The sequence below is a fragment of the Brassica rapa genome, chromosome A03, assembly GCF_000309985.2.
Source record: "Brassica rapa cultivar Chiifu-401-42 chromosome A03, CAAS_Brap_v3.01, whole genome shotgun sequence".
NCBI classification, from domain to species: domain Eukaryota; kingdom Viridiplantae; phylum Streptophyta; class Magnoliopsida; order Brassicales; family Brassicaceae; genus Brassica; species Brassica rapa.
Window position 1 is genome coordinate 24,854,834 of NC_024797.2, and position 25,227 is coordinate 24,880,060.

At 35.2% G+C, this 25,227-nt stretch overlaps 3 protein-coding genes and 1 pseudogene across 4 annotated transcripts; 2 read left to right on the forward strand and 2 right to left on the reverse strand.

Annotated features, from left to right (window-relative positions):
* The first annotated feature begins 61 nt into the window (after positions 1 to 61).
* On the forward strand, positions 62 to 7,196 carry LOC103861057 (vacuolar protein sorting-associated protein 54, chloroplastic). Of its 2 annotated transcripts, none has more exons than XM_033289006.1 (20): positions 62 to 227; positions 292 to 1,189; positions 1,290 to 1,352; positions 1,431 to 1,510; positions 2,034 to 2,154; positions 2,333 to 2,410; positions 2,589 to 2,745; positions 3,066 to 3,154; positions 3,449 to 3,705; positions 3,811 to 3,982; positions 4,067 to 4,150; positions 4,382 to 4,749; positions 4,916 to 5,069; positions 5,280 to 5,361; positions 5,677 to 5,756; positions 5,949 to 6,110; positions 6,188 to 6,255; positions 6,409 to 6,489; positions 6,570 to 6,837; positions 6,948 to 7,196. In XM_033289006.1, exons 2-19 carry the CDS (start codon positions 365 to 367, stop codon positions 6,724 to 6,726), a joined length of 3,078 nt encoding a protein of 1,025 aa, XP_033144897.1. In that variant the 5' UTR covers positions 62 to 227; positions 292 to 364; the 3' UTR covers positions 6,727 to 6,837; positions 6,948 to 7,196. The 2 variants fall into 2 exon arrangements, with proteins under 2 accessions (XP_033144897.1, XP_033144898.1); XM_033289007.1 differs by lacking the exon at positions 62 to 227 and having other exon boundaries at positions 365 to 1,189; positions 6,570 to 6,751; positions 6,794 to 6,837.
* Positions 7,197 to 7,782: 586 nt separating this feature from the next.
* Positions 7,783 to 15,632, reverse strand: LOC103861058 (F-box/kelch-repeat protein At4g19930-like). Its single transcript, XM_033289009.1, has one exon. It carries the CDS (start codon positions 15,173 to 15,175, stop codon positions 13,916 to 13,918), a length of 1,260 nt encoding a protein of 419 aa, XP_033144900.1. The 5' UTR covers positions 15,176 to 15,632; the 3' UTR covers positions 7,783 to 13,915.
* A 231-nt stretch (positions 15,633 to 15,863) lies between these two features.
* On the reverse strand, positions 15,864 to 18,847 carry LOC103861179 (annotated as a pseudogene).
* LOC103861180 (fe(2+) transport protein 2) lies at positions 17,418 to 24,622 on the forward strand. Its single transcript, XM_009138882.2, has 3 exons — positions 17,418 to 20,990; positions 21,087 to 21,236; positions 21,324 to 24,622. Exons 1-3 carry the CDS (start codon positions 20,403 to 20,405, stop codon positions 21,627 to 21,629), a joined length of 1,044 nt encoding a protein of 347 aa, XP_009137130.1. The 5' UTR covers positions 17,418 to 20,402; the 3' UTR covers positions 21,630 to 24,622.
* The last annotated feature ends 605 nt before the right edge of the window (positions 24,623 to 25,227 follow it).

Here is a 25,227-nt window from a genome sequence, read left to right on the forward strand (position 1 = left end):
AACAAATACACCATGAAAACTATATTTTTATTCAATGGAATGAAAACAGAATGCAAATAATCGGATCATGTTACAATTACGATATTAATAAAATATTTCTTTTTATGTAGATGACGTGGATAGTTAATCGACCGTCCACTGTATCTTCTCAGTGATACCCAGCACTTCTCACGAGTCACGACCACCCCCACCTCTCGACTCGAACCATCTCACCGAAGTCTCGACCCAGAGGCTTCTTCCTCAGTCCAGATCCAAACCTCACCATTTTTGTCACACGATTCGATCCACTCTCTTCCAAAATCTCTAATCCCATTTCGAAATTCAAATTCACTTTCGTTTCATGATTTTGATCTCCTGAGCCCTCATGGATCCTCACCCTTCCTTAACCGGAAGGTCCATCGGAAACAGCAACCGATCCAGCTTAGATCTCGGCCACTCTTCCTCCTCTTCATCACATTCACCCTTAACCAAATCGATCTCCGACGCAAGCAGCCAAAGCCTCGCCTCGATCCTCAACAACCCGCACGTCGGCAAATCCGGCGTCTACGGCACCGACGCCTCCTGGGTCGGCTGGTGGTCATCCTCCGTATCCCCCTCCGAGTTCTCCCCCCTCGCCGCAACAAAGCTCCCCGGCTCGGACCTAACCAGATCCGACTTCAACACCTACCTCTCCTCCATCTCCGACTCCCACAACAGATTCGAAGACATCATAAACCACACTAAAGAGGAATCGAGCTCCGACCTCGATCAGGAGCGCCACGTGTCCGGTCTAGCTTCCTGCCTCCGCGAGGTCCCTTCCCTCTACTTCAAGGAGGATTTCGCGTTAGAGGACGGAGCCACATTCCGCTCCGCGTGCCCCTTCTCGAGCTTGAACGAGAATCTAGCGCTTCAGGAGAAGTTATCGCAGTATCTCGATGTTGTGGAGATGCATCTCGTGAAGGAGATCTCGGTGAGGTCCGATTCGTTCTTCGAGGCGCAGGGACAGCTGGAGGATTTAAATGTGAAGATCGTCGAGGGGTGTGGGAGGATCCGTGAGTTGAAAGAGACGATTCGGGTGATCGATAGGAGTTTGGTGGAGTCGGCGAGGCGGATTCAGGAGCTGAGCTCGACTAGGGTTAATTTGTTGGAGCTGCAGCGTAAATTGAGGGTTATTTTGTATGTTAACCAAGCTCTCACTGCACTCAAATTGGTAATTTTTTTTATTTTTTTATGATTGGTTTTGGTTAGAGTAGTGTTTCAAAGTTGGATGCTTTTTGTGTGTGTGGATGTTTGATTCTTTATTGTTCCAGCTTGTTGCGTCTGCAGATTGTGCTGGGGCTTTGGATATAACTGACGATCTTCAGAACTTGTTGGTGAGTTTTGTTTGTGATTGTTGTTTTGAGGGTGCTTTTTCTTGAGAAGCTAAAGTGGTTTCCGTCTTTTTTTTGTAGGCTGGAGATGAGCTAACTGGTCTACATTGCTTCCGTCATCTTCGTGATCATGTTACTATTTCCATTGATTCCATAAACAGGTGCGTCTCTTTTCGGGTTATGATAATGACGAAAATATGTTAGATTCAGTCTGCTTGTAATGCTCTTTTGGGAGAAGCTTTTCGAGCTTTTGTTTTAACGCCGATTCTGAATTTAATGTTTAGGGAAGATGTGAAAAATGTGATCTAGTGATTATGTTTTAGTTTTGCTGTTGAACCTTTGGGAGAAGCAACCAACTTTCATGTTAATTGTGCCAAGTAACCTACCATAGCAACCGACTAATTCTGAATTCAATTCTTGTAGATAAGAGGTGAAAATGTGGTCTTGGGATTACGTTTCTAGTTTTGCTGTTCAGCCTCTTGGAATTTTTGTACAACCTGTAGCAAACTAGTCATTTGTGTCAATTAAATGTTTAGTATATGGATTTTCTTTGGTATTGCTGTTTCGTGAAGATGATTTAGTAGTTCACCTTCTATGTTTACTAGTCATGTTTCCCTATCACTCTCATCTTTTATTTTGTTTATTTAGTCTATTGTGTGATGGATTGTTGATTTTTCTTTGTAGTATTCTCACAGCAGAATTTATGCGTATCTCAATACACAATACTGGGGAAATAGATGTACTGATCCTATCTTCAGCAAAAAAACGGGGATCCATTTCATCTAACCAGGAGACCGGTGATGAAGTAAGTCTCATCCGAAAATGCAAATTTTAATGAATTCGGGCGCTTCTTTTGTACTACGTGGAGCTTAGTTGTGGGTGTAAAAACTAAGTAGAAGATCTTAACCTGTCAGAAGCTCTAGATTAATCAGAAAAAGAACGAGAATAATATTCAGCATGAATCTTATCTTTCACCTTTGCAGGTTAAGCTAGAAGAAGAAGAAGATACGTCTACCTTATGTGATCGGCTTCTTCCTCTAGTAATTGGATTGCTAAGAACGGTGAGTGGCCGGTCCTGATTATTTTTCAACACATGTTACCATTGAGGTTGACAATGCTTTACTGTTTTAATTTCTTCGTTAGAGCTGTCTCTGGTCATTATTGTTGGTTTGTAGTGCTCATTAAGTTTTTATTCTGAATCCAGTTCCTTATTTGTTTTTCTTGGACTGTATTCCGTAGGCAAAGTTCCCCTCAATTTTGAGGATGTATCGTGAGGCACTAACATCTGAAATGAAAAATGCAATCAAGAACGCAGTTGCTGAGCTGCTTCCAATTCTTGTTGCAAGATCGCTGGAGTCTGACTTTTCACATGGGGAGCGCTCAGTAGATGTTGATGGTAAAATTATATCTGTTATTGCTATGTAGTTAGATTGTCATGTGAATTAGTTTTTGCATGAAATCATAGTTGAAGATAAGTTTAGCACGTGAAAAATGTGAAATACCAATATTCACATGCTTGTTTTCTTTTTGTTCTCTAATTTGATTTGAGACCTGGCTGAAACATCAGTGGAAGAAATTAGTCTACTTAATGAATGTTGGCCGAAACTTACTTTTAGGACTACAATGAAATTTTTTATCCTTTCTTATGATAATGTATTCTACTTCAGTGGTAATTTGTCACTCTAGAATCCATGCTTATTCCTAGTGCTACTACAGGTGGTGGCTTATCTCTCGCAAGCAAGTTGAGGACTCTGTCATCGGAGGCGTTTGTTAATCTCTTAACTGCTATATTTAGGATTGTTCAGGTAATATATGCATCAGTTATAGGACTTTTAATTACGTTAACAAACATCATAGGAGATACTACATATATGTCCACTTATGTTAAACCTTTGGCAGCAGTTTTAGTTTGATTTTGATACATCTACTATATTGAGGTTTGGGACCTTTCACTTCATATAAATTATCTTTGGTATTGCTGTTTCGTGAAGATTTAGTAGTTCATGCTTCATAATATTAGTTCACCTTCTATATTTACATGTCCTGTTTCTCTATTACCATAAGATGTAATATGATTTCATTTCATTTAGTGAATGCAGGCACATCTCGTCCGGGCTTCGGAAGTGAAAAAAGCAATTGAATGGATCCTCTGCAATATCGATGGACATTATGCAGCTGATTCCGTTGCAGCTGCAATTGCTGTTGGTGCTATAGCGGCCGAATCAGCCCAGGAATCAGGTTTCCAAAGCGGACAGGTAGTGTCTTCTCCATTGGGTAAGACTACCTCAAAGACCCCTTCATTGCAGAGAAAATCAAGCGACGCAACAAACTTGATGAACATGTCAAGAAACTTCAGGTTTTCTATTTTATTTATGTTTATATGTTCCAAATTGTCGTAGTTGCCTGCAACACAAGCTTTGTTATGCTTGGAACAGTATTTAGTTTTTTCTTCTCCATATAGGGCCGATGTCTTGAGAGAAAACACAGAAGCTGTCTTTGCGGCCTGTGAGGTTACTCATGCTAGATGGGCAAAGCTACTAGGAGTCCGTGCTCTTCTTCATCCAAAATTGAAATTGCAGGAGTTCATGAGCATTTATGATCTCACCCAAGAATTTATAACAGTTACGGAGAAGGTATTTGTTCAAAACTTCTCCTCATAAAAGAGATAAGAAATTGCATTGGTTATTCTTGCGTGACATTTGTTTGGAAATTCACAGATTGGCGGACGGTTGGGATCTAGTATACGTGGGACGCTGCAATCACAAGCCAAAGCCTTTGTAGATTCCCAGCATGAAGCTCGGGTTAGTCTCTGTATATAAATGGTTATAGATTTTACAGAAAGGACATGTAGTTATTTTTTTTTAGTTTCATGGATGACAAAATTTGTGAAAAGTACATTTTATAACCGAGTAGTGTTGAGCTATGTTGACTTAATCCCATAGATGCATATTCCGTAATTAGTTTACCATCACATTTCTTTCAATATCAAGAGTTCTGGTCGTTACTCTAATTTGTATTTTGCTTTACTGTAGATGACAAAACTAAAAGCCGTGCTTGATCAAGAAACATGGGATGAGATAGATGTTCCCGAAGAATTCCAATCCATAATCAGTTCCCTTTTTGCATCCCAGGAGTTGATTTCTGGGAAAGGTGATGATGCTGATATTAAAACACACAGAAACCCGCTTCCTCTCAATGGGTCTCTCACTTCAGGAACTGAAGATCAAAGTACTGTATCACGAAACGAAAAATCGGAATCTAGTGAAGGTGCTGCAGGTAGTAACGCACAAGTGAAATCTACAGTCAAGGCTGGTTCTGTTACGAATAATCAAAGTAATCAGAAGGCGCACGGAAAATCTAACCTTTTCTATCAAGGAGTTGGTTACCACATGGTAAACTGGTTAGTGTTCATGTTATGCATTTTAACCTTTGTCTAGTCGGTTAGTTTTCTTGTTATGCATTATTAACTATTTCTAGCGTTTGATAGGTTTAGATTGCTTAATATTTAGTTGCTGTCCAGGCTTGAAATGTTAGTTAAGCTGGTGCATTTCCTTTGGTGTCTGCAGCGGGTTAATATTGCTCAAGATGTTGTCAGAATACATTGGTATGAACAATTCTTTGCCAGCTTTGTCCTCGGAAATTGTTCTTCGTGTTGTTGAAGTGTTGAGATTTTTCAACACTAGAACATGCCAACTTGTTTTGGGTGCTGGTGCTATGCAGGTAAAAATATGCTTTAAATGGAGGAAAATAGTAGCTTCATTGCTGATTTGCTTTATTAAGTTTTCTAACTAGTAACCTGTGATCTATATTTTAATCAGATGTAGTCTTCTGCAATTGAACCTTAACATAAAAGAATTTTAGTTTCTATTCACACAAAACAGATGTAATCTTCATTACTTTTGACCTTTTGGCCATACGTACGTGCTGTAGGTGTCTGGTTTGAAGTCTATTAAGGCAAAACACTTGGCGCTTGCAAGTCAAGTAATCGACTTCACTTACACTATTATTACTGGTATGTGATATTTTATCTTCTTCTTTTTCCCTAACTGTTGCAGTCATAATATGCTCGCTAAGATTATATATATTCATATCATTTGATTCTCCTCTGTAAAATGTTTTACTTGGTGTTATCCAAGCATTTCCTTATTCACCTTTTGGTCCAAAATATGTGGTTTCTTATGGTGGTAGTTGGATGTTTTTACATGTCCAATATTTTTCTAAGATGTCAGCTTAGTCTCTCCGCTTTTCAGCTTCCCAATGATTTTTGTTTGAATCATCCCTAACTCATTATCCCATGCATAACAGTCTTTTTTTTTTGTGGTTGTAGAATCCAGAAGAATTATGTTTTCAAAAGTACCTGAGACTAGAAAGCCACTATTGTCGGTAGAGATTGATAAAGTTGCTCAGGTACGTTTTTCTCTCTGCATTCTACCTTTTGTCTCTTTACTCTTACATGGTGTAAGGTTTTTGAGGTTGTTGCACACCTGATAAGGAAGTAGTTTGGGAAAAAGTTCAAACTAGTTGGTTATCTATAGGTTTCTAGTATATAAGTTTTAAAATGGCGGTCTCCAATAACTTCGGCATCTGGCCAATTCTCAGGATTATAGGGTTCATCGAGATGAAATATACACAAAACTAGTTCAGATAATGAGAGAGAGGCTATTGGCGCATCTTCATGGGTTGCCTAAAGTTGTTGAGGGGTGGAACAGACCGCCAGACACCAACAAACAAACTAAAGAGTTTGCGTGGCCACTCACGAGGGTGATTTTATTCTCATTCACTAATCTTGTAAATATAATAGTAGTGTTATTTTGTCTAATTCTCATTTAACAATACAGGAAGTTGGCTACCTTCACCGTGTCTTGTCCGAGACACTGCATGAAGCGGATGTCCAAGCAATCTTTAGGTGAGAATTCATGCAACTGTCATAGTATATACATTCAGGCATGCGCAAAAAAAATATCTTTCTTATAAATGCTATAGCCAGGAAGTAATCTTACAGGTTCTAAACTCACTTCTTTTTTACATGCTCCTTAATTCGTTTTCACGATTATTGTAGGCAGGTGATTTTGATAATTCACACACAAACTTCCCAAACGCTGGCCAACATGGAGATAAGCTCTCCAGAGGCAAAGAAAAGGTTACTTTATATCTTTCCTTCGTACATAAAAAACAAAACAACTTAGCCTCTGTAATAAACGTTCTTGTTGTCATAATCAGGTTGAAGCTTCACGTTGAGCTTATCCTCAAATGCATCAGATCGTTACCATCCGACAATACCAACCAGTCAGGCATCCCAAATTGGGGGCAACTAGATGAATTCTTTGCACAACACTTTAGAGAAGAAGAAGAAGGAGGAGGAGGTGAAGCTGAGTGATGAAGTCGTGTCATTGTACAGCAAAATTGTTTCTTCTCACTTCCTTTATAAGTAAAAAGAATCAGAGTTCGAGTATGAGGATGGATAACGTCCTGTAGATTTAGCTTACAGGTAACATATTTCTTACGTCTTACTCCATAAACAATGAACCATTATGGATCTGTAATCACCTCCTCGTTGTGTTTCATTCCGTATCCGAAAATAACCACGTTTTGGTTCAGCTTCAAATTGCAGGTACTACAGTTGCGGTCTCATATAAAAGATATATCAAACTATGGTTTGTTATCGCTTTCCTTGATATCTCTTTTCTTATTCTCTTTTGACCCGATTTGTAAAAGTCACGAGTGATTGAACTAGAGTTTTTGAGAGAAGTAGATTTTTAGACGTACATATATGTTTCAGTGGGAGAACATTTTCATGTGCTTTACTATATCCAGTACTTTCATTTTAACAAAGAAATCTAATGTCAAGCAGCATCTGTTTAGACTCCTTATTCTCTATCCGATTGCATAATCAATCAATCCCAAGCTAATCAGCTTCAAAGATTACTCTCGGACCAAGACCACATCTCCCAACAGCATTTTAAACACTTGAAAGGGTTACTCTTCTTGTTTCCATGTTGCTTTCTTCCCAAGAATTTTCCGACATCACAGCATTGTGAATTTTGGGTAAGTTTCAACTTTCAATACGTGTTGTTTGTCATGATGCTCATATGTATCGTAGCCTTCAATTTTTATACTCATACAAGGAAAGTCGAAGACCTCGTACTTTTAATGTATTCGACCTAAAATTTTCAACGCGGAACTTCCCATAAAGATGATAAAATTTCTTCGGTGATTATAAACAAAGAGATATATGGGGCCACGATTTTGTGTTCTGGAGGAAAAGAACACTTGCATGTTATATAGATGGAACCTTTGGGGTTGAAGCAAAAGGTAGTTGTTGTGTTGGAACATTGACAAAGAAAATATAATGGCCGGAAATACTTGAATGATACAAACTGAAGTTATCATCAAAATGTAAGTTAAAACACAACACCAATAAAATACACGAAAATAAAGACAACAATTTGGGTCTTGGGTAACTTTATAACAGCCATGGAACACAATATGACTAGACAGCATACGAAGATGGAGGGTAAGGCTGAGCTCCGGTATTGTAACCTTGGTTAGCTTGTTGTGCAGTCGGGTAAGCCGTAGGCATTGCTGGTCCACCAACATTAGTTATCCCTTGATGTCGACCCATGTAGAAGCATCCTACACAACCAGCAACGGCTAGAAACACCATGAATATGAACAATGGTAGCGAGAAATACACAATGATCATGGCTTAAAAATCTCTGGTTTTGTAGTTAAACAAAGGAAGTGAGTTTATGGATTTATAAGGGAATGTTGTTGAAGCTGTTGGAAACTGCAAATGTCAGACGAAACATAAAATAGTAATGACTGGCAAGTGTTCTTTGTTAATAAGATAGTACAGAGTTACATAATATGTGCATCAAAAGTCAGATGAGCACATGAAATTAAAGATTGATCTAAATTCTATGAAAGTCATTTTATTGTTTTGACTTAATCATTAACATTTGTTATATTTGAGTCCATGAGAATCTTAGGATTTTTTTAAGTATTAACATTTGTTCATTTGGTTGGTTATTATCTAGTGAAAAAACCTTAACTGGAGTTTAATTCTATTGTATGAAATTGATATAGTTAGATATAAAAAAGTATCTTGATTTTAAAATTATTTAGAATAATTTCTGAACTAATTTTAAAATAGTTTCTGAAACTATATGCCAAAATGTGAAGAAGTCAAGTGTCTCATATAACAAGTCAATTGCTTTAAAATTTATTGAGTTTGGTACAGTTGTATTATTTGTTAGGACTTTTTTTTGAAACTGATTGTTACGACTATATTGTATGATTATTTCATATGTATAGGCTGGCATTACTTAAATATAGTTTATTTTCCACCATGTCTAATTGACTTCTCCATATAAGCTTCGTGGTTTCCACTTTCAAACTAACTTACCGAGTTTTGGGGTCTTGTTAATAACTATTGTTTTTGGATATCGAAAACATGGCCGGTCTTAAAATTTAAAATCCATAAATATTTTTAAGTAAATTTTAAATTTTTTTCCTTACAATTTGAAGGCATAACATTTATATATGATAAGTTTTAAAATGAAGATGAGAAGATGAATGTTTAATAAACATGAAAGAATAATATGAGAGGCAAACAAGATAAATCATATGCACAATCTTCACATCAAGAAACTAGATTGTAATCCTCTTCAATTATAATTTTAATTATAGTCTAAAACATAGTCTCCAAAAAAATAATTCTTGATAATACAATTAATGAAATAGTTAGAAATAGAAAAAGGAAAATAATTCTTGATAATACAATTAATGAAATAGTTAGAAAAAGGAAAAAGGAAAAAAATAATTCTTGATAATACAAAAAACGCTTTCACGACTGAAGGAGAGATAAAGTAGATCTAGTTTTTTTCCGGCGACGGACGGCGCGTGAGCGTGCGTGCCGTCGCCGGAGCTCCTTTGTGTGACCAATCAAGCTCGTGGTTCTCGTTTCTAGCTCGCCTCCTCTCCTCTCCGCCTTGCCTTAGCTCTGAAACAAGCACCCACGGTGGTTCTCGTTCTGGAGTAACGGCGCGGTCACGTTGAGGTTGGCGCGGGGAAGCTGTCCGTTTTGTCCAGTTTGTGGTTTATCTCCGAGAGACGGAGGCTGAGTCAGCCTCGTCGACGTCGGTTCTGTTATCGGGAGACGAAGGCTTTGCCAGCTTCGCCGTCGCCGAGTTTGTCGCCGGAGGGTGAAGACTCCCTATGTCTTGCGCTGTCGGCTAAAGTGGGTCCAGGTCTTTGGACTTTTCTGGAGCGGTTTGTGATCTGATTTTGGATCGGGTTTTTTCTAGGGTTAAAGTTAGAGTTTGGGTCACGGCGGTTGGCTTTCTCGGTAGTCGATGAAGCCCTCCGGTGGTGGTGACGAGGGTTTAAAGGGAGAAAGTGGTGGTTCTCGTTTCGCATGTCCAGTGTTTGAGGTGGTTCAAAGTCGGAGAAGCCGTGATGTGGCGGTGAAATTCTCTGGCGTGAAGACTTTGCGGAGTAGATTAGATCGAGGTTAGTAGAGGCGGTTTGGTTCTTGTAATCTGTGAGGGGTTCGTGGGTCGCCGACGATGAGATATCAGTTTAAGCTCTCCGGCGACGGCGATGAAGTTTTTAGAAGAAGTTTATGCGGTTCTCGGTTCGACTGTCCAGCGTTTCTGGTGGTCCAAAGTCGGAGGCGTTCTCGGTTATCTGATGAACCCTCCGGCGTGAAGACAGTACGGCGGTGAACGTGTGTGTACGTGCGGAGGCTCTGCAGGTTCGGAGCTCCGGCGGTAGTGTCTAGGGCGAACGGCCCGGTTTCTAGTTGTTTGGCCGTGTGGCCGTCGTGTATTTCCTGGGCTTGGCCCATTGTTTGTTTATGTCTTCTGGCCCGTTTCGTGGGTTTTGTTTAAATTCTGTTATCTTTGGGCTTCGGCCCTGGGCTTGGCCCATCTATTAATAAAAACAATTTGGGAAAAAAAAAAAAAAAAAAGGAAAATGCGCACTTAAAGATAAGTAAGTTATGCTTTATACTTTGTAATAAATGCTATCAATTTAATTATAAAAGACAACAAATGAAGTAGTTAGAATTAGTTAAAAAAATCTGTAAAAACGAAATAAAAATAAGTATTATTTTGTAATTTAGTTTTAATAGAATAGACACCTCAGTTAAGGTATGATCAATTTTAACCTCCTGCTCCAAGTTAACTCTTCTCACATTATTTCCCCCAACATCACTCTTCTTTTTATTGTTACCAGGAAATTTCTTTTTTTGGCTCAAGAATTTGTCTAGGAGCCTATTCCAGATACAGAGGAGAACAACCTAGCCGTCAAACATCACAAAGCCTTGTCTATCCAAGTTAAGAGGTTTGAGTTATTTAAATGTAGAAAAAGTCAACATGTTAAAAAGGTCTATGCTAGTTTGTATATCCAAGTGTAACCTGTACTTGTCCATATGCTATTAAGTACCTAATTTGCTTGGTTATCAAGAAAGCCTTTGGCTACGGAAATATTATGTCCATGAACATACTGAAAGAAGGCACGTAAGGCCTATCTACTACGTAATAAAATATCCAAAATTCACTATAAAACCAATGTAAACAAAAAGATGAAAGTAAATTAAAGGGTAATACAGCTTAATAACTTAAATGATCTGGGGACTGTAAGCACAGCATTCAAACTTACAACCTCTCCCAAATCTCTAACTGTAATCCGAAGAAGCACTTCTTCAACTTGATCACCGCACACCAATTCTCTTGTTTTTGCAGACATGTTTCCGCATTTTCCCGGCCACTGAAACTCGAGTGAATGTAGCTCGTCCCATAAAACTAGGATACTTCCACAACCATGGTTAGCTAACAGAATTGTTGTATGGTGGTTAACATGAGGCTTGGTACACACATCTTTCAAACCCTTAACACTGAACCAGTGTCCACACTCATACCACATAAGCTTGCTTTAAAAACACTAAACTTTACATTGTCTATAACGCACCAAGGTCCATTCCTAGTATAAGAAAACCCTGGATGTTCCTTCCATGTTCCTTGTTTGGGGTCAAACACATACTTTTTATGATTACTTGTGGTGGCCAATAGCTCTCCTCTACGAAGCTGAACCTCAGGGTAGTCGTTGTCTTCACTAAGGCTAGGCAATGGATTCCAAGTCTGAGACTTTAGGTCGAAAACCTCAGACTCCTCTGTCCCTCCTCCACCTCCAACTACATAAAGATGAATAACGGTAGAAACATCCTACACAACCAGCGATGGCTAGGAACAACATGAATATGACGTAAAGTCATCGCTGGTTGTGTAGGATGCTTCTACATGGGTCGACATCAAGGGATAACTAATGGTAGCGAGAAATACACAATTATCATGGCTTAAAATCTCTGATTTTTTCGGTAAACAAAGATGTAGACAAGCTGAAAGTCGAAAGAGAAAGAGAAGGAAGAAGAGATGAAGAAACAAAGGAAGATAGTTTATGGATTTATAAGGGAATGTTGTTGAAACTGCTGCAAGGTGCAAATGTCAGAAACATAAAATAGTAATGATGGGCACGTGTTCTTTGTTAATAAGATAGTACAGAGTAATAGAATAAGTGTGTCAAAAGTCAGACTATTACATGAAATTAAGGATTGATCTTAATTTCTATGAAATTTCTTTTTATTGTTATGACTTATCATTAACATTTGTTATATGTGAGTTCATGATTAGGATTCTAAAAGCATTAACATTTTTTTTCATTTGATTGGCTATTTATCTGGTGAAAAACCTAAATGACCTGGGTTTAAGTCTTTTGTATGAAATTGATGTAGTTAGATATATATAAAAAAAAGTATCTCAATTATAAAACTATCTAGAATAATTTATGAAATTGTATTCCAAAATGTGAAGAAGTCAAGTCTCATATAATAAGAAGTAATTCAAGCTTTAAGGTTTATTGAGTTTGGTACGGTTATATTAATTGTTAGGATTAATTTTCTCTTAACTGATTGTTAGGACTATATGATGTATAGACTGGCAAAAGATTTTTATTTTATCACTTTAAGGATAGTTAATTTCAACTATGTCTAATTGACTTCTCCATGTAATTAATCTTCGTGGTTTCCACTTCCAAACGAAATTGAATTTTTGGCTTATGAAAATTCATAGCTTACAACTGAATTTGTCTAGTTAATAACTATTGTTTTCAGATATATGGATGTGTAACAAGATAATATCAAAAACAAGGCTAGTCCTAAAATTTAAACCATAAAATATTCTAAATTTGATATCTTTCTTACAGTTTGAAGGCCTAACATTTTTTATATAATAACTCTTTAAAATGAAGATGCGAAAACTAATGTTAACGAAATGAAAGAATACTTTAGAGACAAACAAGAGAAATCAAATGCACAAGAAAAACACATAAGAAACTAGATTGGCTTCCTCTTCATTTAAAATTTTAATTTTAGTTTGAAACATAGTCTTCTAATAAAAAAATAATAGATACTTGATAATACATTTGATCAATAGCTACTTGGCCGAGCGGGTTACCGAGAGCAAGCTTGAGCTCGATCCAGCGATAGCAGGTGGTGATTGGAGCGTTTGGCCACTCTCAGAAGAGAAGATACTTATGTGAACCATGTCTCGTGTATATGAGAGAGGTGTGCAGTGTAGTTAGTGTAGCTGCTTAGTTAGGAATCTGATGATGATGATGATGATCTGATCTGTATGAGTTCTATGAATCGTTTTTGAAACTTTGAAGTAATTAATTGCTCATGATTTATTGATGAAAATAGATTCCTCTTCCTTACGCATTGACTGATTTGTTTTCATGTGGTATTAAATTTGTTTGATTAATTTATTGTCCATGATTGAACGATAGTGAAAATACAATGTGTTTCTTGGAGCACACTCCATCTTGTTGTTTGATGATGGCTTGATCAACTTTCAGGTGGGAATCTCATCTCACGGAAGCAGGCCAGACGTGAAACTTTCCCTCAACAAGGTGTGCTTGATCGCCCGTCTTCCCGGTGTCCTTCACGGTGGGAGTCGTTTGGCGGGGTTCCTGAGCAATGACATTTTTTTGGCATAAAAAAATTTTTCCAATAAAAATTAACCGGATTTATGGCTTTGCATCCTCTGAATAAAATAAGTCAGAATGGACTTCTACTATCGTTTAGATTTTATTTTTAAATTATCAAACTTGATCAATCATAAGGTTTGATTTGAGTATTAAAATAATCACAATTTTTAAACTTAGTGTTTTCTTTTAAAAAGAAGTTGGTGTATTAAAATGAAAAAAAATACTAGACTCCATAGTAAAAAAATTGGGCATTAAAAAACTTAAATGAAATTTAATTGGGGTGTTTTAATTTATGGATTTTCCCATTTAAATACAATTGTTTTCATTGGTTTTGTGAGATATCCTAAGTTGTGAACTATGAATAAATATGTTCTTAGAAGCATCAAACATCGATAACGCTTTATTAATGACACAAAAATGTGCTGCGTTTCATAAGAAAAACTATAGTTGAGAAAAACATCCAAACAAAATTAAATAAAATGATTGCAGAAACATATAAACATATATATCCACAGAAGCAATTAGAGAGACATGAAGTTCTCAATGTCGTCAAATCCAACAACGTCCCATCTTTTGGTGTTGTAGCGGTTGGATTTTATGTAAACTTTTCTCAAATGATTCTTTTGTAGATTGTAAAGAAACACGTAGAAAAGAGTTGTAACTTGAGGTAAAACGATAAACTGGTCGTCGGGTCCAGTAATATGTTGAGGAACCAAGATAACGTCACCGTTTCTAGTTGTACCTTGTACCCTCAAACTCATGTTGTGGACTATATGCATTTTGACCATATTCATATGAGAAGGATGCAACACCAAAGTCTTCCTTGACCAACTATTCTTCTCTTCATCTTCCCTCACCCATAGTTCCATCACACCGTCTTTTACAAGATCGGAATAATCTAAAATAGCTAGTTTTCCATCGTATTCTATAATCTCAGTATAATAATACCGACACCAAAAGGCATCTTCAACATTTTGGAGCACGCTGATTTTTTCAGAACTAATATCGAATCTCACAAACACAGGAGAAAGCAAATCAGGAACCAAACCTAGGTAATACATACGCCCATTCATTGTCAATCCTTGTGTGAAAGGACTATGTTGTGGACATGGACTTGGTATCTTTCTCCATTGTCTAGACACACCTCCTCCTAGTGTGAAGACCCAATGCTCCATCCTTCGAACATTGTGTGTTGAAACTATGCAAACCACTTTATATTGATCATGAACTGGGTCGTGTCCGATACGGTATATGACCTTCCTAAACTTGTACTCTTCAGCTATAATGTTGGATTCTTCTATCTCAGGCAAGACAACAAGTTGCCTAGTGGTTGTGTTAAAAATTTGTGCATTTGTGCCATTTGTAAAGCACATCAACCCGCGATAAACGTGAGATACCGAGTAGCCTTTCATCGCTGAGATTGTCAAATCTTGGTCAATTACAAAGGAACTGTCCAAGTCAGGAGAAGAAGACGATGATACTAATATCTTTTCTTCGTCGAAGCCCAACCACATGTATATACGTGGCGATGATGAAAGGTTGGTGAAATATTGGGAACAAACAATGGATGACCAGAGCTTTGAGACTGCTTTGAACCTCATTAGAGATTTGGGAGGGAGTCTCGTGAAAATCTCTATCACGAGATCTAAAGGAATCTCCAGTAACGGTTCATGGCTCTTACATATGTCTCTACGTCTTCTTCTTCTTATTACCTTCGATCTCCTCTTCGTTCTTTTTGTGTCTCCTTGTAAGATGACTGCTAGGTCAAAAGAAAAAACCATATTTTTTTTAGTATCACGCAATATTGTTTGTGATAGAAAACACTGATTATGTGTTTTTTTTGGTATCTAATTTAAACCCGAGAAACATCCTTTTTCTTTTTGAATTAGGAACTAGGAACTTATTATTAAAACGTGGTTTGCTTTGCAAATAGTAAAATACTCACAGATATCAATTACTTGATTCGCAAGAATGCAAACATAACTAGAATTTTAACAAAAGAGATATTCTCTCAAGAAACCAAGAGATAATTTTACCAAAAAATTAATTATTAAAAGTTAACCGATAATGGCTTTGCAACCGCCAAATAGAACAAATCACAATGGACTTCTAATATTTTGTTTAAATTGTATTCTCTCTTAAGAAGCTAATGGCTTGCTTGATGCCAGGATGCAGATATATTTCAATTCTCTTTCCATTAATACCTGAGTACATATACAAATTAGCTAGAGCAAAAACATTAAGCAGCTCCGACTTTGATCAGCTTCATTGTTAACGACAAGAGGGGAAGGATTAGATAAGTGAGAAGATGTGAAGCTCATAGATGATGATGGCTCCATTGCAGACAATCCAAACTGGAAACATCTATATAGGAATTTTTCTTTAACCCACACATCTGATTATGTCAAGTAAATAAATACCATAAATAAATCAGCAAGAACATTAATCTTTCTTGCAAGATTTGTAAAGTGATCAAATTCTTTTTATATATAATTGCAAACAGTTTCATACAAAGTCATTTCTTGGAGTTCATCAAGAAACTAAAACTCCAACAATTTCTTTTGGAGGGCGAGAGACTCTCTTTAGACCTCCTCTCAACCCCATCATCATTCTACTCCACTTTCACTGGCTATTAATGTACTCTTCATAGTAATCATCACTTATAACCGACACAAACCTCTCCAGCCAAGGTAGCTGGTGTATATCTTTCATGGCTGCTTCAACATACGATGACTCTCTACATGGAGGCTGCAGCGGCGGGGACTGATAAAAAGTATGGTGATCACTGATATAAACCCACCACCCGCTAAGAACCTTTGGATCAGAGCAAGCTGAGATCTTTCTTGCTCTGAGTAAGCATCCATTACACTTGGCATTGAGCTGAATGCGTCCCAAGGCCATTGTTCAAGTTCTTGGATTGTGTTTTCTTGATATTCTTCTTCTTTTTCATCATCCCAAAAATCACAAGTGCAACTCTGTTGTCCTTCTCTGTACTCTCCTCCACAACAGTAGCAAAACTCATGCCCACACCTGCAACAAAAACACAAAGAGAGGTTTTCAACATTGATATGAGAAACATTCTGTGGAATGTAATGTAATGTCTTTACCTGCAAGTCATGTGGTTGCAGCCTTGAGCAAGCTCGACCATTACACGGCACTGCTGACACCGTCTCCACCTCTTATACCTAGCCAACCGATGCAATGTGATATCATCAACAGGAAGAATCTGAAACTCTTCACAGCGCATTTTCGCTTCCTCGAATGATCTGAAAGATGCGACAGGAAGAAACAATTTGCATTCTGAGGCAGAGAGATGATTGTTGCATTGAACTTGAGGACACCTGATGGGAACTTCTGAAGACTCTACTCTCCCTTGGACATATGTTTTCATGCAATAAGAACAGGACTTGTGAGTGCATTTCAACGTCAGCATCATCTCGGCTCGACGGTCTTCACAGCAGATGGAGCAGTTCTCACCTTGTTTATCATCCACAACATCAACATTACAAATCCCAACCGCTACTCGAGCAAGGGTAAGAGCTTGGTCAAGATCACATAAAGGAGCAAGCTTTAGAACAAACCCATCAAGGCTACTTATTTTCTCCAACACCCTTTCTCTCAGAGCTACAAAGATAGGGGTCTCAAGCTTCTCCTTATTGGTTATCTGCAAAAGCCATTTGATATAAAACAAACAAAGCTAACAAAAGAGAGATAACGAAACCATTTTGAAAAAAGAGGACTTGCCTGATTATAAAGCAGCTCTGAGTCAGTTACAGCAACCACAGAGCGGAGATTGTTCTCTAAAGCTACTGTAAGACCATCGAGTAAAGCTAAGTAGTTAGCTACAGAGTCTTGAGCATAAAAGTCCAGCTTCTTCTGGACCTGAATCAACTCAAAAATCTTCTCCTGACCTCTTCAACACAACACCGATTCCTGAATGACCAGAACTTGAATCTCCTCTCTCGGTTATTGAAACTCTTTTGAAGAACAGCTTAACAGAGAACTCATCATCAAGTTCATCTCTCTCTCCTAGAATGAATGACGTAACTCAACAGTTTTGTACTTTATTTTCAGGATTCGGGTATCCATTTTGTATATGGATCTAATTGATTTTTCCAAGTATTAAATTTTCAGGTTAAAAATTTGCAAATACTGGGTCAGATTCGAGTTGGATCCTCAGTTCCTCACAAATTCCGATGGGTCAGTTTACTGATATGTAAAAACCAGAAAGTAACCAATTATCTATTGTATTTACTTTCTATTGTAGTTGATGTGGGTTTGGATATTTTAAACCTAAATAACCAAACTAAGATTTGATTCAGATATTTTATATTTCAACTATCTAAAAATTATTAAAATATATATTAAATATGGTCAAAATCATCATAGATACGATTGATTAGGGGACTTTATATCCAAGCTATCTAATTTTATTTATAAAAAAATAGCTAAAATATTTGATTTATAATTTTTATTTTAGTTATTATAATTAATACATATATATATATATTATGATACTTATTTACCTTTAGGTGCGGATTATTTTTCGGTGTGGATTAGGTTTGGATTTTTGAATATAGTGATATAGGATTCATTCGAATATTTAGATTTGATCCAATTAGGCTTGAATTCTAATTTTCGGATTAACTCTGAAACGATTGTTCGAATGTAAATACTTTATTCTTTCTTTTAATTATTTTTTATTTACTTCATGTATTTCTTGGCTGGTATTCTCGAACTTTGATGCAAGTTTATACATTTCTCCATGGTTTCATGGTTAGTTAGTACTCCCTCCGTTTTTTAATATCAGTCGTTTTATAGAAACTTTTTTGTTTTAAATTATATGTCGTTTTCGGTTTTTTATGTAATATTTATTAATAATTAATGTTGTCTGACCAATGATAATATATCTTCTATTTTTCTATTGGTTGAATTGTAGTTAGGTAAATAATTAATGATGTTTTTGTTTCGAAAATATAAAAAATTAATGATTTTCTTAATCTATGTGCATAGCTTTAAAACGACTTATATTAAAAAACGGAGGGAGTAAATAATTAAAATATGTGAAGACAGAAGACTGATTAAGTTAAACCTGTAATCGAATTGGATTAGTCCCTGAAGAAGTATAGCTTAAGAAACCAAAGAAGCACATGGACTTTGTCTCCTCTTGTAATAGAGAAAAACAGCTGTAACTTCATAAAAATAGTAGTTTTATTCCTTTTCTGACTTTCAACGTCCAATAGCCACCACTATTCCCTTTAAATAAAGATAACAAAAGGAAAAGTTAAATTTTAAAATGAACTATTGCTGCCATAGAAAACATTCAAGAACACTCGTGGCAGCAACAAGTTTGAAACTGGAGACATCAATCATTAGCTTAACTATTTTAACTTAAATTAAATAGGGGAATCTGAATATCGACTTAATAGCTTTTTAGAGCATTTCTAACCCATGACACCATTTTAATATCAAAATTACATTATTTTAATATAGTTTTAGCACCAAATTTTTTTAACCAAAATATTAAATGTTACACCAAAACAGTATATTTTTCATTATTTTAATAGAAATCATAATTAAAATAATAATTATATTTAAATATAATATTATAATAATATATTATTAAAGCATAATGTTACATGAATTAATTAAACTCACAAAATTTAAATTATAATATACTAAATCTAAAGATTATAATATTCCAACCACACATGTTTAAATAAATTTTTATGAATTTTAAATTTAATTTATATTTGCTTTATTTAAGCTAATAGTTATATTAATTAAAATATAACAAAACAATGATGATATACAAAAATTATTTAATTCAGTTGTAAACTAATCATACAAATCAAATGTAGTCAAATATAATTAAACAATACATAAATAAATAGTTATGATCAAAAAAAAATCTCGCTACAGTGTCACACCAAATATAGCGTGGCACTGTAGCAAAAAGATAATCGCATAAATATGTAGTTGGATTAGAAAAAGAAAACATCAAATCAGACACTATTTTGGTGTATTTGCAGTGTTGTTGGAGTTAGCCTGCAGTGTTGTGGCAAGGGAACAAACAATACAGAACAAGAGAAATAAACAAAACAGATGTGATTGCTAAAAGAACAAACCAAATAAATTGAACAATAACATCCCTTGAATGATGATCAAACTAATATAACATTGTTTTCACTACATTAAAAAACAATGTAATAGATAATATTATATAAGCCTATAAAAGAGTTTTCAGATATTTTCAAACTTGTTTTTTGAAAAAACGTACACTGATGTATTAAACTTGTAGATAATATGTATCTTAACCAAGATGAAAATATATTTTCGGTTTGATGTATCAGTCTAAGGAACAAAGTTATATTCCACTATTTGGCAAATATCATCACACATTGGCATTGTCGAGTTCAGTTAGTAGTAAAGTTATTCTTATCGGAAATACACATTCTATGTACATATTTCACATATGTTGTCAAGTGCAATTATTCTGAGTGTACCCTGAAAGAAACACACTATATGGGCCTGTAGATAAAGCAAATAAGCAATATAGCCCAATATAAATAGATGGGCCAATCAAAGTTTTCTATTTTTAATATTATTATTATTATATTATAGTTTCTTAATAATTTTTTTTAACTTAGCAATGTGTATTTATTTTGACGCTGATATATATATAACACAAGACATTTTCCCCTTATAAGAGTACTAAACTACGTGTATGGTTTCGGCATGATCCACACCCTCCACCCTATTAAACAAGAATAAGATAATGTGCAATACAATTCAAAACCTTTTGTATCTAACAATGTACACACACTGTCAATAAAATCAGGAATTTGATTCTCTAGCTAGTGTAATCTTTTTTTTCTTCTATTGATTTAGCCCATTATTTATCAGTGACTTCCCATACCAGCACCGATAATAGGCCGGCAGATATGCCTATATAAACCAACCAAAAGACAAAACATTGATTTCATCAAACATCAATACTATATTCTAATGGCTACCAAACTCGTCTACATTCTCCTCATCCTATTCACATTCACCGTATCTCCGGCGATCTCAACCGCCCCGAAAGATTGCGACCTCGGCTCGGAGAATCCGTGCATCAACAAATCTAAGGCTTTACCACTCAAAATCGTCGCCATTGTAGCTATCCTCACGACAAGCTTGATAGGTGTAATGACTCCTCTTTTCAGCCGTTACATTTCTTTCATCCATCCTGACGGCAACGGTTTCATGATCTTGAAGTGTTTTTCTTCCGGAATCATCCTAGGAACTGGTTTCATGCACGTTTTGCCTGACTCTTTCGAGATGTTGTCATCAAAATGTCTTAATGATGATCCGTGGCATAAGTTTCCTTTTGCGGGATTTGTCGCTATGGTGTCCGGTCTAGTCACTCTAGCCATTGACTCCGTTACCACCAGCCTTTATACCGTCAAAAACACAGTCGGACAAGAGCCTGAAGAGTATGGCATTGATCAAGAGAAGGCGACTCACACTAGCCACGGTTATGGTGTTGTGCTAGCAACTAAAGATAATGGATCTTCTGATCCACAACTTCTACGGTACCGTGTCATTGCTATGGTTAGTGTAAATGAAAATAATTTGAGCGACGTTACATTTCAAATAAAATAATACTTTGATATAAATCTTGAACCAAATTATGAAATTCATGGATAGGTATTGGAGCTTGGGATTTTATTTCATTCCATGGTCATTGGACTATCTCTAGGAGCAACTAATGATGCATGCACCATTAAAGGACTCATAATAGCTCTTTGCTTCCATCACTTGTTCGAAGGCATAGGTCTCGGTGGCTGCATCCTCCAGGTACAAATATACATTCATATTCTCTTATCTCAAATTATTAGTTAGAGATTTATCTTCATATATATGTACACAATTTATGTGAAACAGGCAGATTTTAGAAATGTGAAGAAGTTCTTGATGGCATTCTTTTTCGCTGGAACAACACCTAGTGGTATCTTTCTTGGGATCGCATTGTCAAGTATCTATAGAGATAACAGCCCAACGGCGTTGATAACGATTGGGCTGTTAAATGCTTGCTCGGCGGGAATGCTCATCTACATGGCCCTCGTCGACCTTCTGGCTACCGAGTTCATGGGATCAATGCTCCAAGGTAGCATCAAGCTTCAGATCAAGTGCTTTGCGGCTGCTTTGCTCGGCTGCGCCGTAATGTCTGTCGTCGCCAAGTGGGCTTAAAACACTCTAATTAACATAATTAATCAATTATTTGATTCATTATATACATTCAAGGTGAAAATGATTCGCCTCTGTACATTTGAGGGTGTAGTTTTTAATTTTATTCCATACATTTTATTTGTATATTGACATATTGATTATTGACATGGCAATATGGCATTGTAAGAGTTTGAAATCTACTCTATTAATAGAGTCCTACTTTTTATTTACTTAAAAATGTTGTCATTTTAATTTGGATATATTCACAATTCTTTAGAGTAATTATAACATCTATACTATTAAAGCAGAATACTTCTTATGAATCTGCCCCTAAATTTTTCTATTAATTACAAAACATTCCATTTTTTTTTCAATTGTTTTTTCAATTGTTTGAAATGTTTTTCGAAAATGAAAAGCCCAACAAATTTGCTACTTACATTTTTGTTTTAAGCCCATTAAGTCGTTTTAAATCTCATTTACTCAGAAATTTACGGAATCAAATCAAATAAAAAGAAAATCCCCTAATTTGAGGAACACGCAGAAAAATATTTTAATTATTTGACATGGTAACTGAATTTTCGAAAACTAATATTAAAATCTAGAGAGATTCGATTTTAAAGAAAAGATCCCCCAACTTTCTCCTCAAGTTTTTCCTAAAACCTAACACTTTGCTTTGAATCCGATCAATATTATAAATAGGCAGCACCTGTTTCCTATTATTAAATATTTATGTTATTATAATTTAAAATTTATGAATTAATTAAAAATATGTAGAATGAAAAATGTAACGTCTATTACATTTTTCATATAAGATTTATTTAATAAGTTAAAATTATAAATAAATAACCTTACCAAATATATTATCACAATATGATTAAATTTATTGAGTAGGAATTTACCATTTTAAAATCTTTTAACTAATTAATTATTACACAAACAAAAAATTTTATTTTAATAATAATTAAAAAAATAAAGAAGATAATATTATAAAAAATGACTATAAACAAATTAAAAAATCTATTAAAATATAGATTAGACAAATATTTATTAATTTAAATGAAATTTTAAAAAGAATCGATCCCGCGCTTTGAAAGCGCGGGTCAAAATCTAGTTCCTTATTATAGCTTATACAATATAACTTCTGTTTAAAAAACAAAGTATATTCTTAAATTTGATTCTTCTGTCTGGACCTATTCACAAAAATAACTTCGTATTTGAATCGTTGACTGTGTAAACTATACTTCTTTTGGTAAAATTAAACTATAATTCCTTTGAAAATATTAACCAAATTTAACCAATACGACATACTTATCAATTATTCAAACATTTACACAGTTTATACGGTTTCTCTTTACAAGTTTCAATTTTTTCTTCTCCTCATTATCTCATGTTTGAATCTGTTGAAGTAACTCTAAATAATAACTAAGTTCAAAAAAAAACTAAATGATAATAATTTCTTCTCCACACTGTAATGGATGTATTGTTTCTCATAAAACAAATTTACCCACACCTCATCTTCATTCATATGTGGATGATTGAATTCATCAACATCTATAATAAATTTTTGCAATTTGTATTAGTTTACTTTTCATGTGTTCAAGAATTAATATATTTAACATTTTAAAAAAAAAATTTCACTTTATGCTCACAAATATTATATATAAAAAATTATATATAATAAAAATAAAATGATATGTTTAATATATTGTTTATCATAAACTTTCAATATTTTAAATAAAAATTAATTAAAATATAGTTTTCTTTGATTATAAAAAATATTTAAAAATCAAATAATTTAAAATATAAAAAATATAAAAATTTAAATTAAATAATCAAAATATAATTATCGTTCACATGAATCAATATCTACCATTTTGGTTCATAGAATCTGTATAAGTCTGCAGTTGATGTCAAAAAAAAAAAATATATATATATATATAATCTGCGTAACGCGGATAAGAATCTAGTAATAATTACATATGACCTTGTAAATGTTTTTTTAAGAATCTGGGATTTATTCTTCTTTGGATATTATTGGGTTTTGCTGATTAATCATCAGTGGTAGTTATAAATTAGGTCTGAATTCTGAAACTACAGTGCCATGGATATCAAAGCTATACGGATTAATGCTATATCTCATATTAGAATTTTATCGGCTTAAAATTAAATTACACAGTATTCATGACAACTACCAACATTAACAAACACATATAGGGCCACGGATAGGGTACTCTAAAAATAGCATAAACTCATTAATAACAAACTAAAGCACATAAAATTGTATGTCTTACATTTCTTTAAAATGACCTCTAAGTCTCTAACCATATTCTGTCAGATTGGATACACGAGAATCATCTATTTATATATTTATCGGATTACTTATGTACATATTTGAGCTTATCCTTTTTACCAATATATATATATATATATATTTGAACTTATCCATTGTACCCTATAAATTACAATAAAATACATAGTAATTAATCAAATTGCATATATGTAGTTCATTCCACTTCATTTTTTTCAGAGAACACGGTAAATGGAATGACTGAAGAATAGACTATATAAGTTATGCCAACTGGAATATTTGTAAATTTTGAGTCTCTAGAGACGAACTGAACCATTTCATTCTTTTATCATCTTGTACTATTCATTTCAAGGATATGTAAATGAATTTTGAACACGGTGTTACAGCGACTTAATATAGTTTTAGCATTATCTTTTGTAAAATTATATACTTTTCTTTATATATTAATTGAGAACATTATAACATATGGGTTTTGTCCAGTTCAAAAAAAACATATGAGTTATGTTATGTATCACACTATAATAATTATTAGAGATTTTAAAGAAATATATGGGTTTATCTAAATATATATTGTATTTCTTATTTTTTTTTTTTAACTCTTAATAACTTTCATTCAAATAAGGGGCGGGGGGGGGGACAAGATAGACCTCAGTCCAAACCAGTTTGAAAACAAACAGAACACAAGCAAATAAATTAAGGGAACCAATAGGACCCAGAAACAAGCAAAGGAAGTAGAAACGTGACACCACAGACAGAGGGGAAGGTGAGGAATGAGACCAGACCAGTCATGGATAAGGTCTTATCCATTAAGAGACTTCATGTGTCGTCCTTTGCATCCTCTTCAATCAGCGATCGTAGCCAAAATGGTCCACCACGAGCTACGTATGATTGATACCGCTGATCCCTAGTAACACTTAGAGCTATTTCGTGGGCGCATCTATTGCCTTGGAGTTGTGCATATGAGATGTTCCACAGTCTAAAGCCACTCAGTTTATCACGGATATGAGCCAACAGGTCTTGAAAACCAAGGAACATTTCAGGTCTGAGGATCGCTTCACCTGCAAGGTAAGATGATGATTCAAAGACAACTTGACCAAAACGTAAGTCTGAGAGACAATCTATAGCCCATGAAAAACTTAAGAGCTCTGCCTCAAGCTTAGTAGAAATGGCAGAGAAGGATCGTCGGCTATGCAACAGAGGCTCCCCTGAACTATTACGAAGGAGCCAAGAAGCTCCAGTGTTCTCATTCTCACTGACCCACGACGTATCGATGTTACATTTAACAAAGCTTAGGGATGGTTTCTCCCATTT

Bases quoted from the DNA above. Each gene is read 5' to 3' on its own strand.
- LOC103861057 (XM_033289006.1), top strand. From the start codon at position 365: ATGGATCCTCACCCTTCCTTAACCGGAAGGTCCATCGGAAACAGCAAC. The intron at 1,353-1,430 runs GTGAGTTTTGTT...TTTTTTTTGTAG, and splicing joins ACGATCTTCAGAACTTGTTG to GCTGGAGATGAGCTAACTGG. The intron at 5,070-5,279 runs GTAAAAATATGC...TACGTGCTGTAG, and splicing joins TGGGTGCTGGTGCTATGCAG to GTGTCTGGTTTGAAGTCTAT.
- LOC103861058 (XM_033289009.1), bottom strand. From the start codon at position 15,175: ATGGTTTTTTCTTTTGACCTAGCAGTCATCTTACAAGGAGACACAAAA.
- LOC103861180 (XM_009138882.2), top strand. From the start codon at position 20,403: ATGGCTACCAAACTCGTCTACATTCTCCTCATCCTATTCACATTCACC. The intron at 20,991-21,086 runs GTTAGTGTAAAT...ATTCATGGATAG, and splicing joins GGTACCGTGTCATTGCTATG to GTATTGGAGCTTGGGATTTT. The intron at 21,237-21,323 runs GTACAAATATAC...TATGTGAAACAG, and splicing joins TCGGTGGCTGCATCCTCCAG to GCAGATTTTAGAAATGTGAA.